General features: G+C 37.5%; 1 protein-coding gene across 1 annotated transcript; it reads left to right on the top strand.

Annotated features, from left to right (window-relative positions):
* Positions 1–4415: 4415 nt before the first annotated feature.
* LOC149828015 (cycloartenol-C-24-methyltransferase-like) lies at positions 4416–17071 on the top strand. Its single transcript, XM_090019805.1, has 14 exons — positions 4416–4552; positions 5550–5632; positions 7296–7362; positions 9156–9229; positions 9421–9505; positions 9602–9657; positions 13889–13943; positions 14598–14645; positions 14824–14907; positions 15022–15138; positions 15550–15633; positions 15741–15866; positions 16252–16349; positions 16835–17071. The coding sequence occupies exons 2-14, from the start codon at positions 5550–5552 to the stop codon at positions 16893–16895; spliced, it is 1038 nt and encodes a 345-aa protein (XP_089875931.1). The 5' UTR covers positions 4416–4552; the 3' UTR covers positions 16896–17071.
* Positions 17072–18168: the final 1097 nt, after the last annotated feature.

Here is an 18168-nt window from a genome sequence, read left to right as displayed (position 1 = left end):
TTTTGGAGGTTCTAATAGAATTTCATCCCTCAATCCTAGCCATCCAAATGCAGCAGTTTGACAACCAGGTTCAACATATGATACTTTGTATCCTATGTGAAAGGGTGAGATCCTTTTGGCAACATATAATGTACACACTAACCCGCAACACGTTGGGAGACCTGCCATGCTGGAATGCCCTGCCCAAGTATAATCACCATGCCATGGCCACAGTAAGAATGTTGGTTACTTTTGAATACGAGATGAAAGGATATCTCTGCCTCTCACACCCACACCCCTAATCATGTGATTGTTCTTTGTATGGTTGGATCTCTCGACAATGCAGTCGTCTCTCATACTTGGGTTTGAGGAGTTGGAATGGATGTCCAACAAAAAGCATAGCTTAAACCCAACCTACATGTTACTCGGCTTGTGTTTTCAAGTCAACTTTAAATAATATTTTGGTCACATGGTGTTTGTTTTCTGTGTAATGTGTGGGGCTCATTAACACTTGCTCGCTCATGCAAACGTAAGACTCAAAACAAACTGAACACTTTTTAAAAAGCATCCCTCTAACTCAGATGCTTTTTGTGTCCAGGGGAGTTCCACCCTTCCCCTAAAATAGGAGAGGACATGACATCCGGGTCATGTCAGCCTCAGATGTCGTTCTATAACCACCTGTTTTTTTTTCAGCCATTCACCTTGTAGATCGATGAATGACATCTAAGCACATTTGGAAGAGAGAAAGATATAAGAAAAGTGATTCAAAATGGAAGAACCATACGGATTTTTCGACCATTCCAAACTAGAGACTTTCGTTGAGAGAGTTTTTCTAAAAAGTATAATCTTTGATATGAAACATTTCTCCATGGGGGGGGGGGTGGAGAAATATTTTTTACCAAGATAAAATTTATTTTTACACCCCCACCACCCATCTCACCACCCTCCTCTTCTTCTCTCTCATTTTTTCACTTTGATTTTCTCATGCTACACAAACAAGTAAAAAACTTTCTTTTGGAAAACTTCTCATATAAAAAACTCTCATAGGCAAAACTTTCTTTTCATATGAGAGTTTTTTTCTCTTTCATACCTACACCTAAAGCACAAAAAATTGAACGACTGATGAGTGAGAGGAAAATTAGATGGCCTACCTATATAATGAGTAAATGGAGCTTTTGATCTGTCTGTTTTGGGCCCAAAGATAAGATCCTTTAGGGTATGTTTGATGGCTTGTCCCATGCATCACACGGGATAAAAAAGATGTCGAGAACATGATTGTTAACAAACATTGGATGAAGGGACAGAGGGAAACACATTTTAAAAAAGATGTCCTTGTTCCTCTATTCTGTGTGTCCACCGCATCCATTATCGTATGTAATTTTCGATCCACCTCCCCCCCTATTACAAAAGGAATAGGAATAGAGTGAACATTTAAAAAAAAAATACCTGACTGAAACGGAGGAATAGGGAGCCTCCTTTGCCCCAACCCACTCCCTGACTAGACGGAGACGACGATGCCGACCCTTGCCGTTGGTCTGACGTCTTCTGCACCACCATCTTTGCCACCTTGTGTGTCATTGTCGTCTCCATCCCTTCCCACAACCTCTCCAGCTACATCCCCTCTGAGTTCGGTGCCCTCCTCTTCCTTCGCCGCCTTAACCTCCATGCCCTCCTCTTCCTCCAACCTCCCCCTTGCTTCTTTCGTATCAATCACCCAAGGAAGAGAAGTCGATGACAATATAGAAGAGGAGGAAGAGCTCTCTATTCCTTGCAAATTCTGCATGAGTTTCCTATTCTTTTAAATTCCTCTCATATTTTAATGTTTAATCTTGCAGTCGACGATGATGTTAGTGACTCCTGGTCGATCCCGTTGCCACCTCTCCCTTTCAGAACCCACCACTCCCCTCTGAAGCTCTAACCCTAACCCTCACTTCGCCCTCAATTCCTTTGCTCTACCGCCTAAGCAACACCGTACCTCCCAGCCCACCATCCTCGAGGAGGACACCTACATCGTGGCAATCAAGCAGATCATTGAGCATGACTTCTTCCTCAACATTTCCAAACTCTACGATCGACTTGACTGGATCTTCGTCATCTATTCTGGCGACCCCTTGCAGATTAAGGACACCCAGTTGAAGATTCTAGACCGCCCCCGTGCCGTCGGTGGTTCCGCAAGGCCTCAAACCCTATTTGAAACCCTAACCTCATGATCGACTTCCATGATGACCCTATGGGCGCACAACTGCACACAAGATCAACGGTTGACAACATCTGCAACGAAAGAGGAGACCGATCCCTCTGTCGGAGATGGTGAGGATGCGGTGGTCAATTTGATTAATTGTGGGTGCCTTGCAATCGAACGAGGACAAAGCCCAACAGGCCTTCTGGTAGGGTTTGTGCCATTTCTTTGGGGTTTTTGACCCTGGTTTGAGCCTGAACCCACCCTGGGCCTACGTCTCAGAGAGGAATCGGGATGCCCTTGAGCTCACTGTGTGCTGGCGGGGTCCGACAATGACCGTCACCAACGTTGAGGAGCAGCTCGTCGAAGGCTTCGTCTACACTCAGATCTTCACCCTCAATGTGATTGTCGGTTGTCCGCACATTGTCTTCAAACAATGGACAATTGAAACATAGCATCTGAGTATGGTCCAAACAAACGTTGAACTTGAAACAATTGTTATAAAACAAATAGAATCAATGTTCTGTTTCATCTTTTTTATTCATTTTGTCTAACCCTGGACAAGCCATCAAACATGCCCTTAGGGCACGTTTGGAAGAGAGAAAAACTCTCGCAGGAAAATAAAGTTTTGCCTATAAGAGTTTTTATATGAAAAGTTCTCTAAAAGAAAGTTTTTCACTTGTTTGTATAGAATGAGAAAAACAGAGTGGCAAAATGTGAAAAAATGAGAGAGAAGAGGGAAGAGGGTGATGTGATGGATAGTGGTGAGATGGATGATGGTGAAAATGGCGAGATGATGGGTGATAGTGGTAGTGGTGAGATGGGTGGTGGGGAGCATAAAAGTAAATTTTCTCTTGGTAGGAAGCATTTCTCTACCATCCCCCGTGGATGAATGTTTTTTATTAAAATATATACTTTTAGAAAAACTTTCTCAGCAAAAAAGTTTCTCTCATTTGAAAGGGTCAAAAAATTCATAAGAATTTTTTTATTTTGCATTACTTTTCCTGCATATTTCTCTCTTCCAAACATGCCCTTAGGATGGGCCCAAGAGCTGGTCCAACCCAACAGAAAAGAAAACAAATGGTTGAACAAGCATGTGCATGTGGTCCCGGTAAATGAGGTTCCACATGGATCAAAGCACATATAAGTTAGCTCTAAATTTGAAAAGAATTCAATTGTGGTCTTCATAGCCATTATCCTTAGTTTTTTTATCCGTAGGGTTCAGATGTACCGAACTCATGTTTTGTTGGGACCGGATCCATCTTGACGGGCTCAAGAAGGATATGGATTTTTGGGTTATCAATGGGTTGAATATCCGATCCATTAAGATATGGATATAAAATATGGATCTAGAATATGGATCTAGACTTCAACTAGGGGTGTCAATGGGGCAGGTTTGGTTCGGATCCAGGTGAAACCAGACCTGGCCCCAATTTTTGGGTCTGGTATCGGGTCTGGACCTAGGTCTAATCGAACCTACTATAAGAAAACCATATCCAGACCCGATAAGAATTACATGAACCAGACCCAGGCCATACCCAATAAAACCATATTTTTTTATCATTTTTACATTGAAAATCTGTGGGTCTTAATCGGAATGCAGGTCAAGATTGGTTCTAGTAAAAAATTTCAGAAACTATATATGGGTCCATGTATTAATTGGACCTTCGGGTTCAAACCCGGGTCTTAATCAGGTCTTCTTATTTATCACCATACCCGGACCCTATAGTGTTTGGTTCGGGTCAGGGTCCCGACCCGTTGACACTCCTAACTTCAACTAACAAAGTAGCCGTAATGGACCTAGATTTGACTTATGGTATGCCCTAAACTGGTTCGTCATAAAAAAGAGAATGAGTTCCATTTTGTAGTTAAAAAGGGTTTAATGAAAACAAATTCTAACTGACTTGAACTCCTAAACTTGGATAAATGAAAAGCTAATCTGGTGTCATATCCTTTCGATCCAAACAAAGTGTAAATACAAAATCGTTATCTAGATTAGGCAAGGGATTGCGGCTAATCATACTTGGATCCAACATGGGTCGTCGAGTTCACTACATGTCTGTCTGGGTCAAGTCAGAGTCCAGATCTAAAAGGTGTCCGATTATATGAGCTCGAATCCAATTCGAAACGCTCGCGGATTCTATGTTGAGATCCATATCTGAAAAGACGTTACGGGTTAGGGTCTCATGTCCAACCGAATCCGATCCATTTGTAAACCCAAGTCCTGACGCAGAAAGCGGTTGGGAGTGGTGCTTATCTGACATCTGCGTCAGAGATTCTGGGGTCGTTCTTAGTTTTTCAAATTTGTTTTCTGAGCTCGTCGTCTTTTTCTCTTCCCTCTGTCTCTCTCTCTCTGTGCATTCCTTCGTTCGGAAGCCCTAAAAACTACACAGAGTAACCTCTCTCTCTCTCTCTCTCTCTCAAGCTTTTTGCAGGATAGTTGATGGCGTAGATCGTTTGAAGATTTCTTCTAAGAGGGTTTTTTGCGGAAATAGTTCGAGTAACAAGAGATTTTTTCGGTTTTTTTCGTGATCTGGGCTTTTTCTTTTGGTTTATTTGAGAATGATCGTGAAAACGTAGAAATGATCGATATTTTCTGGTAGTCTCGTTTGAAGGTCTCCTGAAAACATGAGTTTCTGAGTGGTCTCGCTCTCGAAATCTCGGTTTCTAGTAACAGAGGGTCCGAAAAAGTCTCTTTGATTTCTCTGGATTGTCTGTTTCTCAGAAGCCATTACGAATTATATGACTGTGTGTGTGTGTGTGCGTGCGCTCACACACAGCACACACACACAAAGAGTCTTGCATGTTCTGCTAAGAGAAACATTTTCATGGAAGGAGTCCAAGAACGCCGGACTTGTCTGTCTATATTATTTTCATTCACTTCTCGTTCTTTGAAATGGACAGTGAAAATCGATCATTTATCAGAATTTTTAGTGGCGAGTGAGAAGTTCACAAACCGCGCTCTTTGACATTAATGCATGCGCATATATATTGTAAAAGCAATTAACGAATATGACTCTCTCTCTCTCTCTCTCATGACCGCTTGAATGTCATCATAGGCTCGTGGATGGGGAGATCTGTTTCTAAAAGAAGGATTTATATGGGGAGATGTCCGGGATACAATATTTCTGGCTCTTGTTATGTTCTTCTGGATAATGATCTTGAAGTTGTTCATGTTTTCGGTTAGTTTTAGGAACTAAGAATTAGTAAATGGGCGGGCTTTGTCTTGTTCTTGATTTTTTTTGTGTATAGTGCTCTTTTCATGCATCTTTTGCTTGGATGTTGATTTCTATTTTTTTAAATTCTCGTGATTTAGCTTATTTAGGATTTCGAATGGTTTTACTTATTATATCTGCTTTTTTAAAAAAAGAATTCTTTTTTATGGTACAAGATGTCGAGATCTGGAACGCTCAATCTTGCAACATCCGTTGGAGGGAAGATCGAGAAGAAGGATGTGCTCTCAGCCGTCGATACGTATGTGTATTATGGATTTCAGCCTTGCTTTTGTTTTGCTTACAGGGTTGAATTCTCTGTTTTGATTTCTCATGTACCCTGCGTCTCTCTGTCTTCCTTTTTCTTATTTCTTGGAACGGTGGTGTGCTAACTATTTTGGTTAAATGTTGTTTTTAGTTTTTCACGCATTTTTTTTTAATTCATGTATCAGTGATAAATGCTCTTCTATCTTGTATATTCATGAAGACACAACGATGACAATACAAGCAAAATTCAGCGTTTGATCATTAGTGTTCCAGCATTTTCCTTCTTACTGTCCTATCCTATAGATGATACCCAGATGGCTTTACTAAAGAAACAATTATTAATTTGCAAATATGACCTGTACTTTTATGTTGGCAACTATCGATCCTTAATGAATTCTGTAATTCAAAAGTGAATGCTGTTATCTGGACATGAGGCACTGTGTTTTAAACAGTTGGCAACCTTACCATGGTAGAAATGAGTCTATGGCAACATTATATATGGAAGAACAGACAACGAGGACAGATGAGCTATCTGCAATTGCCTCTTGAGCCTTGCTGAAATGCTGAATCCAAAATGTTTTTTTATTTTTATTTTTCATTTGGAAAACTTTATGGAATTTTTGAAAGAATGAAATCATACTGAAATTCAATGTAAAAGAAAGCTCTTTTCACTCTTGCATAAGGAACATTTGTAACTCTGCCTTCAGAGATTGGAGCACAGGAAAAAAAGTGTCATATTTGCATATTTGGAGGAGTAGACAACTCTCCATTTTTATCCATCATTTGACCATGGGCTTCAACATCGTAGAAGAAAATAATGCAGAAATTTAAAGTTAACAATTTTCAATACTCTAGTAAAGGGAACATTTCAAGTTTCTCATCTCATTTTGAGAGTTCATGGTGTGAATAGTTGATGAGAGCCTTCTTGAATATTTTCTGATGACATGCAGATTGGCTAGTAGTTTTCCAAGGTCTAAATTCTCCTAGGCTATCTTTGACCTGCTAACTAGCTTTATTTCCAGGAAGGACAATGAACATGTCTAAGGAAGCATTTCAAAATATTTTTTTGGATATGGTAATGGCATTCAAGGAAGGGTTGATGGTTATAGCTGTTGGCCTTTGTAAATGGTTGCTTAAGCTCCAAATAAAAGCTCACATTTAGGAAGGAAAAAAGAAAAAATATCATGTTTATGGACAAGCCCGCTGGTTGACATGCACTCCGCATAGTCATGGCATTCGGAGGGAAATTTGGCAAAGATAGGAGCTTGGTTTGTGCAACTTTCAGATAAGAGATCAAGGAGATCACCTTAAATACATGTTCATACTTCATACTCTATAACCCCTGTAAAAAAATCTAGCTTAATTCCATGTGCATTAGGTATTGAATGCAATGAAAACCAAATTATTTGCTTGCATGATTTGAAGAAGGAAGCTTCATTATAATAAGTATCAAATGTACACTTCCTACTTGCTAAATGCAGTGTGCATGAAGAATTTCAGACCTGGCATTTTTAAGCAAGATGCTTGCTTCTCTGACAGGGACTGCTTTATTGTGTTTGCCATGGCCATGTTCATTGTGTTATGAATTCAATGTGTTTTTTTCTTGGATTTATTCCTTTTGGTATTTTTATGTTTTGACCCATTGTTTGATTTGTTAGGTATGAGAAATATCATGTTTCCTTTGGAGGTAAAGAGGAAGAAAGAAAAGCAAACTACACAGACATGGCAAGTTCTTTTTCAAAGAAAAAAACTATAGTACAGTTGAATCTGGATTTTGTTATTTTCTTTTGCTCTTCTTTCTTTATAACTATTAAGTGAATGAATCTTTTAACCTTTGAAAACCATTGACCTTAAAATGTCACCTGGACTTTTTATTTATGTATCTGCTATCGGGTTGTCAATTCATAGTGCACTGTGTTGAATGAGTTTGTGATTCACTTTTAATTCTTTCATTACTTTATAGCAATATCCGAACAGTTTGGTAATCTATTATGAAAAGTAGAAACAATGAATTTTTGCCCATTTTTTCCTTGGCATTGTATGGACGCAAAACTCAGTTGATCACAAGTTCAAATATAATTGAATACTCTTTTCTCATCTTGCGTGCAATTTCAAGCAACAATAGATGGTATGGAGTATCATCTTATTCTCATATCATATGTCAGCGTTGAACTTTTACTTTTCTTTTTAAATGTGTACACAACCTAAGTGGCTGAATATTGTTAAATTCTGATTGGACTCAAAACAGTTAGGATAATACAGATAGGAAAAATTGGGGTGGATCTGTTAAGTTTCCCTGAATATTGAACAAGGAAAATCATAAAAGTTATGTTAGCATGGACTAGCACCCAGTTAATCCCAATGTTAATGCCAGTGAATTCTAAGTTCGAGCAATCAGACAACTAATCAATGGGCTTATTGAAGGAAAAAAGACTAGACTTGGAGGAGATGGATAAAAGAATGAATTTTGTTTTTTCACCTATTGCTTGGTTGAATCAGAAAAATGAAGAATTCACTGATTTTGGAGCTGATTTTTCTTTTGGTCATGAAAATTGGTTCCAATCACATCATAATAGGGACTGGTCTGATTTCAAGTTGGGTGAATTTTTGCTTGACTTAATCCATTTTTTGCAGTAACCACTGAATATCAATGTCACACTGTAATGGAAGTAACAAAAAGTGAAATGATGAGCTATATGGTGGTTTTGTTTGTATTATCCAATGCACTTTCAGGAAGGATGTGTAAGGAAACGGCTTTGAATATATTAGGTTCAATAATGAACCAATACACATGCACATGAAGTGCGAATATACCCACTAAAGGGGAAAACACAAGCACATAATGTGCTAACACATAAACCCACAAAGGGGCAAAAATGCCTATAAGGCATAAGTTGATATTATTGAAAAGAGGAAGGGTGTAACACCCATTACATGGAGCAAAAGCTCCTCCAAAGGAGTGAATAAATTACAAGGGGGAGACCCCTATTTATAACAAGAGAGGAGCCACATAGGGGGCTCCCAAAGGAGTCGTTGGGAGCCCCCAACAGTCACATTTGTGACCGTTGGGGGCTCCCCAACGACTCTTTGGGGAGCCTCCCTAGGTGGCGCAAACCACAAAAATGAAAAAAATAAAAAAAGAAAAATAAAAATAAAATTACAAACATATTCCAAATGGAATATGCGTAAAAAGGGGAAATGACTAAACTACCCATATGCCTAATAATAGAGAAATATTATATATATATATATATATATATATATATATAATTAGGAAGATACATATGCATATATACCATATATGTATATGTATCATCCTTTATATATATAAAATATATATAAGATTACAAAGATTGAATGATACATTTTAACAGGATGATGATGATGATGATTGTGAGCATCTTTCCAATGTGGGGAGTTTCTTGAGTCCTAAGTGGTGCTTGATTTAATATATAAATACCTTGTGCTATTATAACTTGCACTTCATATGCCTACTTTAAGCTTTTCCTTTTTTCTAGGTAAACAAGTATTATGATCTTTCGACAAGCTTCTATGAATTTGGTTGGGGGGAGTCTTTTCATTTTGCTCCCAGGTTCACACTTCTCCTTTGCTTAGATTCATCAATATGGTTTTGTTAAATCCAGATTAATGTTCACTTTTCATGTGTATGAATATGCAAGTAACAGATACTTGCTAAAAAAAAGAAAATGCTTGTAAGTTGTCCATGTTTTCACAGTTCAACATTGTTTTGATAAATTGACTAACAATTCATGCATTTTGCAGATGGAAAGGGGAATCTCTTCAGGAGAGCATCAAACGTCATGAACACTTTCTTGCTTTACAACTTTGTTTGGAACCTGGAATGAAGGTGCACTTGAAAGGCTTCATTCAATAGTTAATTGGCGAGTTTCTCCTATGCTTTTGTATAGGTGTGGTCTGGAACTTAAATGCTTCCTGACTGCAGGTGTTGGATGTTGGCTGTGGTATTGGAGGACCGCTTCGAGAAATTGCTAGATTCAGGTAAAATTTAGATCACAACTTTTCAAGTTTCTAAACTTCTCTTCTAGCTAATTTTTGGATACTTGTATGCATTTAAAAGGAGACAAGTTTCTTTTCTTCTCCCTCTAGGAAGCGATCTGAACTAGGGTTATTGGATGCAGAATAGGAGGGAATATTCTATGCCTTTTTGGGCACATTTTGAAGCGAGAAAAACTCTCATATGAAAAGAAAGGCCTATGAGAAGTTTTTCAAAAGAAAAATTTTCGCTTGTTTGTGTAGCATGAGAAAAACGAGCTTGAAATGAAAGAGAAAAAAATTTGCTTGTTTGTTTGTGCATGAAAAATTTTTCTCATGCTAGACAGAAAGCAGTTTATCATCCACACTGTGGACAGTTGGGGCTCAGTAACAACAACTGAACAAATGGATCGGCTTTCCAGATTAAGACAGAACCAAAAGACCATGGAGTTAAAATGACACTACTGCCAGCTTTCCAGATTAACAAAAAAAAAAATGAAAATAAAGATCTCAAAGTTTTTCAAATTGGATGTTGAATTCGGTTTGGATCTAAAATGGCTCAAATGCTAGCTTTCCATATTTACAAACTCAGCCACAGAACTCCAACACACATCTTAATCACCCACCTCCACCAAAAAGCAATAATAAGATGATGCCATGATGGTATTCACTCAGACCAAAGATCTCAAGATAACAAATGAAACCAAAAACCCTTTTTTTTCTTTTTTGCTAATATGAATTGTCGCAAAGTTTTTTTAAGAGGTTCTGTACAATCATAAAGTGAACATGCAAATAAACAACAAACAAAATCAATGACATCAATAATAACTAAATGCCAAAACTAAAAAAAAAACAAATTAAACACTAAGAAATCCCCCAATCCATCAAGAATTGGCCAACCAAACTCATCAACCACACAAAACCATAAAACCAATAGTCCCCAAACTGAAAAAGCGATTCAAACAAAAGCGCACCAAAGAGTTGAGAGAAACAGGTCGCCAATGGTGTCGTCCACATTGCACTTCACCCTGATCTTCTTCCCCAGCCGATTGTTCAGCACCACCTCGATCATCTTTGCCCCCACAACTGAAACCCCCCAGCACGACTCTAGAAGGAGAAAGTAGAGGAGGCCTGAAACAGAATCCCCAACTGATTCTAGGAAGGCGATGATGGCATCGTCGGCGATGGGGGTGCCGTCCAACCAGTTTGGGTAGGTCAAGCGACTGCCTAGGCCCTAGACAGAGGAGGGGTGAGAGAGGAGGTGTCTCTCCTGATAGGAAAGACTCTTCCGCCCCCACACCCCCCCTCCTATAAAAAAATGTACCTTTTTCAAAATGTTTCTCAAAGAAGCATTTTTGCTCTTTTGGAAAGGTCCGAAAAATTGTACGATTTTCCGACCTCGGTTCACTTTTCTTAGATGTTTCTTGCTTCCAAACGTGCCCTTAATCAAGTGTAATGTAGGAAGGGAATTCCCAGAAGTCTATATTTCTGCATCAAGAACATTTTCTTAATATTTTAAAGAGAAGTAGGATTGAGGGAATTGAATGACCTTCTCATGAGGTATTCAGACATTATGATCCTTGCCACAAGTGATAGGATAAATAGCCTTAGAAATAAACCTACAGTTAAAAATGTAAAATCTAGAATGCAGAAACCTTTTTTGTTCTGGATAGGCAAGCTGGGGTTAGACCAGTGTAGCCTACATCAGCGATTCATCGACCAAATCAAAGATTAATCACAATCTCCTCTAGAAACAAGTTGGTGATGCCAACTCTTTGAAAATTGGTGGATCAACTTGGCGATATTAAAGATGATATATTGCCTGCTCACCAGTGTGTCAAATATCACAATATTTATGAAAAAATCATGAAAATATTGCAAGAAATTATCTCAGAATTTTAAATGGCAATTTATCACAATATTTTCAAAATATCACATTTTTTTGTAAAAAATATAAATATCACTTTTAAATGTGATATTTAGATTTTGAATGGCTATTTATCATAAAAAATGGTTTTTATTTCTTAATATCTTTTATTTGTATTTCTTCATGAGAATTTAATTTTAAAATTTTAAATTTGTTTATTATTATTGCCTGATCTTTTTCCAAAAAAAATGCGAGCCTTTTCAAAAAAATCCTTTCTGTTTTAAATCAATTAGACTATATATTCTCTTTAAACTTCATTAATTTCACCATTGTTATTATCACTGGTTCTAGAGGCCAATTGATTTTTTATATGCATGTAAGGGTAGCACATTTTTTTTGTATTTTAATATATAATTGGGATATTATCATGTGTCAATTTTAAGACATGACTAGCTAGATAAGCTTTCATTTATTTTTATTTTTTAGTTTTAATTGTTTATAATTCATTAGTATAAAATTTATGATTTGCCAATTAATCATGATTTTTATGATCTTTTCGATTAATAATGACTTGATGAGGAATTTTCATGTCGAGGTTGACCTATTTCTTTTTTATTAATCATGATTTTCCGAGGAGGGTAAAACCCGAGGAATTGTCGAGGATGAGTTTGGCTATTATGGGTTAGACCAGGGTTACCGAAAATGCTTCAGCACTCAGGGAAGCACTCTTTCTCGAAATGCGTTTTGGAAGCGTGAAACGGGTTGCTTCCAAAATGCGCTGGGAAGAGCGCTTCCCATTTCACTTTCCACTCGCTTTAAAAATTCCTTTATGTTTTAAATCAATTAGACTATATATTCTCTTTAAACTTCATTAATTTCACCATTGTTATTATCACAAGTTCTATAGGCTAATTGCTTTTATATATGCATGTAAGGGTAGCATATTTTTTTTGTATTTTAATATATAATTAGGATATTATCTTGCTATCAATTTTAAGATATGACTAGCTAGATAAACTTTCATTTATTTTTATTTTTTAGTTTTAATTGTTTATAATTCATTAGTATAAAATTTATGATTTGCCGATTAATCATGATTTTTATGATCTTGTTGATTAATCACGACTTGATGAGGAATTTTCATGCTGAGGTTGACCTATTTCCTTTTGATTAATCATGATTTTTCGAGGAGGGCAAACCTCGAGGAATCATCGAGGATGAGTTTGGCTACTATGGATTAGAGTCTTAGACTAGGGTTACCAAAAATGCTATAGCACGGATGGAAGCGCTCTTTCTCGAAACACATTTTGGAAGCGTGAAACACATTGCTTCCAAAACGCGCAGGGAAGCGCGCTTCCCATTTTGCTTTCCATTCGCTTCCCCGATCACTTCCCACTCACATCCCGCTCGCTTTCTACTCACTTACCAGTCGCTTCTCAATTTCGAGAAGTGAAAATTCTCTTTTTGGGGGGCTTGGAGCCTTTAACAAATTATTTTTTTGCCCAATACCGGGAAAACTCAATTCCTATTCACTTTCCACTCGAATCCTAGGTTGCTTCCTTCTTCGTTTCCAATTCGCTTCCCTTCTCGCTTTCAAGATGAATCTCGATTCGCTTCTAGTCGTCCCGCGCTGCCCGTTTCCTAAAATTTTAGAAGTGCCTCGCTTCTTGCTTCCGCATCTCGAATCGTTTCCCGCTCCCGCTTTTTCGATTGACAACTCTGGGTTAGACCCTTAATAGTGCATTAATGTCAACTGAATATTGTATATCATTGGCTAGCATAAACCAATCCCGTGGCTTGTCCTTCGGCCTGGTTAAAGCCCGATTCGGGCCCGTTAGGCCCGTGGGCCAAAATGGGCCAGGCCGGGCCTATATATATAACCAGTTCGGGTGGAGCTTGGGCCTAATATATAGGCCCAAGCCCGGCCCATGGCGGGCTGCCTGGCCCATTGCCCACCTCGTCTCACTATATAGTTACAAGATTTAGGTACATAGAGTATGGGAACTCTCTGTAACTGTTTGATCCATGCTAAGACAACATGGTTGCACAAACTAATTGATCTCAAATGATGTCAAGAGGATTCGAGAAAGCTTATGTTTATATGAAGTACCACAGTTTGTGCCTATTCTTTAATTGTTGAAAATTACTTCAATTACTTTAGATGTTCATGATATAAAAATGTTTTCTATATTTCTTTCCTAAGTTTGCTCCTTTTTATGCATCATTTTTTTTTGCATTAAGGTTATCAGTATTTTTTGTTTATTCCAAGATAGTGATAATAAATTTTACTCAATGTTTTTATTCATTTGATTACACAGTCCATAGAAATCAAACATCGGGATTTATATCTTTTTATTGTCATATTTGCAGTCTTGCATCTGTTACAGGGTTGAATAACAATGAATACCAGATATCTCGAGGAACTGTAAGCTTTCTTTCATTTCTTCTTGCTTTCTCTTTTTACTCAAGGTTCAAGCATGTGACTTTAGAATTGCTTTCCAAAAAATTAATAAGCTTGGAGTAATTATTGCTTGGGTAAAAGTTGTGGTGACTTAAGCTATTCATTTAGGTATGAATTTGGTTTAAAGAGGTGAGTAGCATATTCACACACACATGCGCAGCAAAACAGTTTCTCAGGTGATCAAGAGACATGTAGTCTTTGTCAGAACAATACTGGAAAGTTTTCAAGAATATTTAAATAAACAAAACGATATGACCTAATATGAATGTATTAATTCAGAGAGAGAGAGAGAGAGAGAGAGAGAGAGATAGAGAAGTGAAACAACAAACAAGTGATATTTTGTGCACCTGACCAGAATATGTTCCAAAAAAATGCAGAGACCTTGTATTGAAAAGGAGCTGAAGGTCTCGTATATGTATTTGCCAGTTCTAGAGCTGCCAAAATTCCCTTCATGTCAATAAAATGGGTTTGAGGCTTCAAAAAGAGCTCTGAATCCTTTCCATGGCGTGTCCATCAGTATCATTTGGATTTAATACATGTTATCATCTTTTTGTACAAAGATGCAGCACTTTATTATTGCACATAGCTTTCTGTACTGAATTGGTCATCACTTAACAGGAGCTTAACCGTATAATTGGAGTGGACAAGTTCTGTAATTTTGTAAAGGTTGGTTTGCCTTGAACATGGGTTTCATCTCTTTCTATTCCTTTTCTGGTTCTTTCCCTAATATTTTATATTCCGTTTTGGTTTTTCTTTGATTTTTTTTAGAATTAAACTCTGTTGGAGTAGCATCATAGTTTTGTGTGAATCTTGTTTGAGGGGTGTGTTCATCTTTTTGCCATAGGCTGATTTCATGAAGATGCCTCTTCCTGATGATAGCTTTGATGCAATATATGCAATTGAAGCTACCTGCCATGCTCCAGATGCAGTATGTGCTTTCAATGATTTTCCATAGACTTCTCTTTTTATAACATTTCCATTGCTCAGTTTTCCCCTGGTATGATTCTGTAATTTAATTCAATGGCTTTTTTGGTGTGAACAGCTTGGATGCTACAAGGAGATTTACAGAGTTCTAAAGCCTGGTCAGCTTTTTGCTGCATATGAGTGGTGCATGACTGACTCCTATGATCCTAACAACCCTGAACACCAGAAAATAAAGGTTATAACCTGAAATGGTATAACTCAGTTTTTGTATTAAATGGGTGGCATTCGCATGTGAGAGATTGTAAATATCTTCAAGAATCTTACTTGGGATCCACCAATGGTACCTTTTAAAACCCCTGATATTCTGGAGGAAATGGGCTGTGATGTATATGAAGAACCCCACGATGTTTGATGTCTAACCCATTTACTGAACAGTAGTTTGCACAGTTAAATGCTGAACTCGGTCGATATCTTCTCAATGCATGGATTATATCATAGGGAATATATGATTTTTTTTTCATTTAATAAAAAAATCTAAATATTGCAAAATTGTTTCCAAAGATGCATCAAGAGGACCATGATGTAATATTTGTTTAATCCATACAATACAAATGGAATAAGATGGTTTTTTCCCACTTTAACACAGGCAGAGATAGAACTTGGCAATGGCCTTCCAGATGTAAGATCGACAAGACAGTGTCTGGATGCTTTGAGGCAGTCTGGGTTTGAGGTAACACTTCATATTTGCTGGCTTTTTGGTTGGAAATATTTTATGCAGGGACAGTGATGTCAGCAATCATAAACCCTTGGACACACTTGTGATTGTCTCACGTGCAGGTTTTGAGAGAGATGGATCTTGCACAAACTTCTCCTGTCTCTTGGTATTTGCCTTTGGATGCAAGTCACTTTTCTCTTAGTAGCTTCCGTTTGACAGCACTCGGCCGTTTAATAACGAAGAATATGGTATTAAGATCATCAACTCCCATAATTTGTTTTACTTATTTTTAGGAATTGCTTTGTGCAAGGATCTTTGGTTGACTTTGCTTGTTTCCCCTTAAATTTAGATTACTCTTAATGTATCTAGATGTAGACCAATAAAAAAATAGGTACCTTCATGTGTGGAAGGAAAAGAAGTAAAAGAGAGCAGTGATGATCTTGAAGATTAACTAACTAAATGGATATTACAACAAAAGCTTGTGTTTGACTTCCAACAGTTCTATACTAATACCATGATATATGTTATTGTACGTCATCACATATGCAACATGTAACATGTAACCAATGGAAATTGTTGTAGGATGTTAATTGCACTCTCTCTCTGATTGACGAACATTCACTGGATTTCCAGGTCAAGGTTTTTGAGTTTCTAGGCTTGGCGCCTGAAGGAAGTCAAAGAGTTTCTGCATTTCTGGAGAAGGCTGCAGATAGTCTTGTAGCAGGTGGAAGGTGAGATACATTAATAATCATGTGGAAGTATCAAACCCTCAGATGGACAATATCAAGTGAAATAACTTCCTCTGTTGTATAGTAAATACACAATTGCATCACACACACACACACACACACACTCACTCACTCACAAGCACACACACACACACACACACACACACACACACCTGCAGCTGTTCACCTTCACAATTTGAGCAGTTTGAGAAGGTGATTACTTGAGCCTGGTGCTCGTGCTGCTTGACTTTGGCCTCTAATGAAGATTATCATGCATGAAAATTTTGCCATTCTAGATGTCTAGATGGTTCATATTTCACTAAGAAATGTGGCTCACATACATATGATAAAACATGACCATCCAATTCTGAATATGGGACCCACGCTACCATGTTTGCTCATTCAAGATGTCAATCATCACTTTGTTTGGTTGGCCACAAATCATAGGTAACACTAAATGTTTTATCATCTGAACAATTGTTTTTCAGGAAAGAGATATTCACTCCTATGTACTTCTTCTTGGTTCGGAAGCCCTTGTCGTCCTCTTAAGACGTGAGTTCTCGTTTAACTTATCCTCGTCCAGACTACATTAGCTATTTTTTTTTCCTTGTGTTTTTTCTTATCGGGTGTATCAATACTATTGATACTTATTTTGTAACAAGATCTAACAATCTGCAAGACAATGTTACACCATCTTGGCCATGGTATTCCTTTTCATTTGTTTCTCTTGTTGTTCTTTTCTTGTTTTGGCTAATATTTTGTTAGTCAACTAAATAGTTTGGTATTTACCAACCATGGAGATGATTAACACCTTTCTTATATTCATGGATAATCATGGGCGATGTCTAAACCACCCGTCTAAAATATGTGAATAGAGAGAGCCTGCTAAGTTCAAGGGGAGGCTACTTCAGGGCCTTAGCAGCTGGGTCTGAACCAAGGTTGCCAAACTAGGAAGTGAAAGCGAAAAATGATATGACAAGCAGAAGTGAGAAGCGAGGTATTTTAAAATTTAAACAGGAATAAAATTGATTATTCTTATATTTCATGATTTTTCAGTAAAAGAGTTAAATTTTTGTTAAAATCTAACAATGATGCTTACCAATTCAGAGGAAATACATGAAAAACATGAACAGGAATGTGAAAAAAGCATATAGGAAACATATACCATGTGTGTGAGAATCATAAAAGCGTGGGAGAATCAAGATTCCCGTGAAATTTTGTACGCTAGGAGTATCGTGCTTCCAAAACGAGTTTTTGGAAAGCGGATTTCTCAGAAAGCTGTCTGTAACTCCCATATGAACCTGAATCAGAATTCATTTAATCTCTCTCTCTCTCTCTCTCTCTCTCTCTCTCTCTATACATATATATATATATATATATATATATATATATATATATATATATATATATATTCATGGTCTAATGATGCTCCAGTTAGAAGGTTGGAGAAATGGGAAAATATATTAGTTCATATCGCTGACCCCAATTGTTTTGGGATGAAGGCCTAGTTGTTGTTGTTGTTGTTGTATATATTCATGGTCTACTATAGCATATTTACCTAATCAGAAACCGTAGGTGCAAATTTTGTGTTGTCAATCTGATCTCACAGATTCAAGTTTGTTTGCTACAATGTGATTACTTTTTGAGTTGTGAAACTTTGGTGCATCTTCAGCTTTGATTTCTTGTTCTTAAGCCTTTGACAAACCTGCTTACATGATATAACCACGTGATCCTAGACATGTTTTCTATTAAACAAAAATGATTTTTTTTTTGTGAAAGGCAAGCTGGGGTTAGTCAGACTCCTACCAGTTATACAACTATC

This window comes from Nuphar pumila, chromosome 10, assembly GCF_984573655.1.
Source record: "Nuphar pumila chromosome 10, dmNupPumi1.hap1.1, whole genome shotgun sequence".
Classification (NCBI taxonomy): Eukaryota; Viridiplantae; Streptophyta; class Magnoliopsida; order Nymphaeales; family Nymphaeaceae; genus Nuphar; species Nuphar pumila.
The sequence above is the reverse complement of the archived record's forward strand: the minus strand, read 5'-3'. Positions and strand labels throughout refer to the sequence as shown.

What these genes read in the sequence shown, in the direction of transcription:
- LOC149828015 (XM_090019805.1), top strand. Translation starts at nt 5,550, where the DNA reads ATGTCGAGATCTGGAACGCTCAATCTTGCAACATCCGTTGGAGGGAAG. An exon ending in GTGCTCTCAGCCGTCGATAC is followed by an intron (nt 5,633 to 7,295) that starts GTATGTGTATTA and finishes TTGATTTGTTAG; the next exon opens with GTATGAGAAATATCATGTTT. An exon ending in CCTGCCATGCTCCAGATGCA is followed by an intron (nt 14,908 to 15,021) that starts GTATGTGCTTTC and finishes TGGTGTGAACAG; the next exon opens with CTTGGATGCTACAAGGAGAT.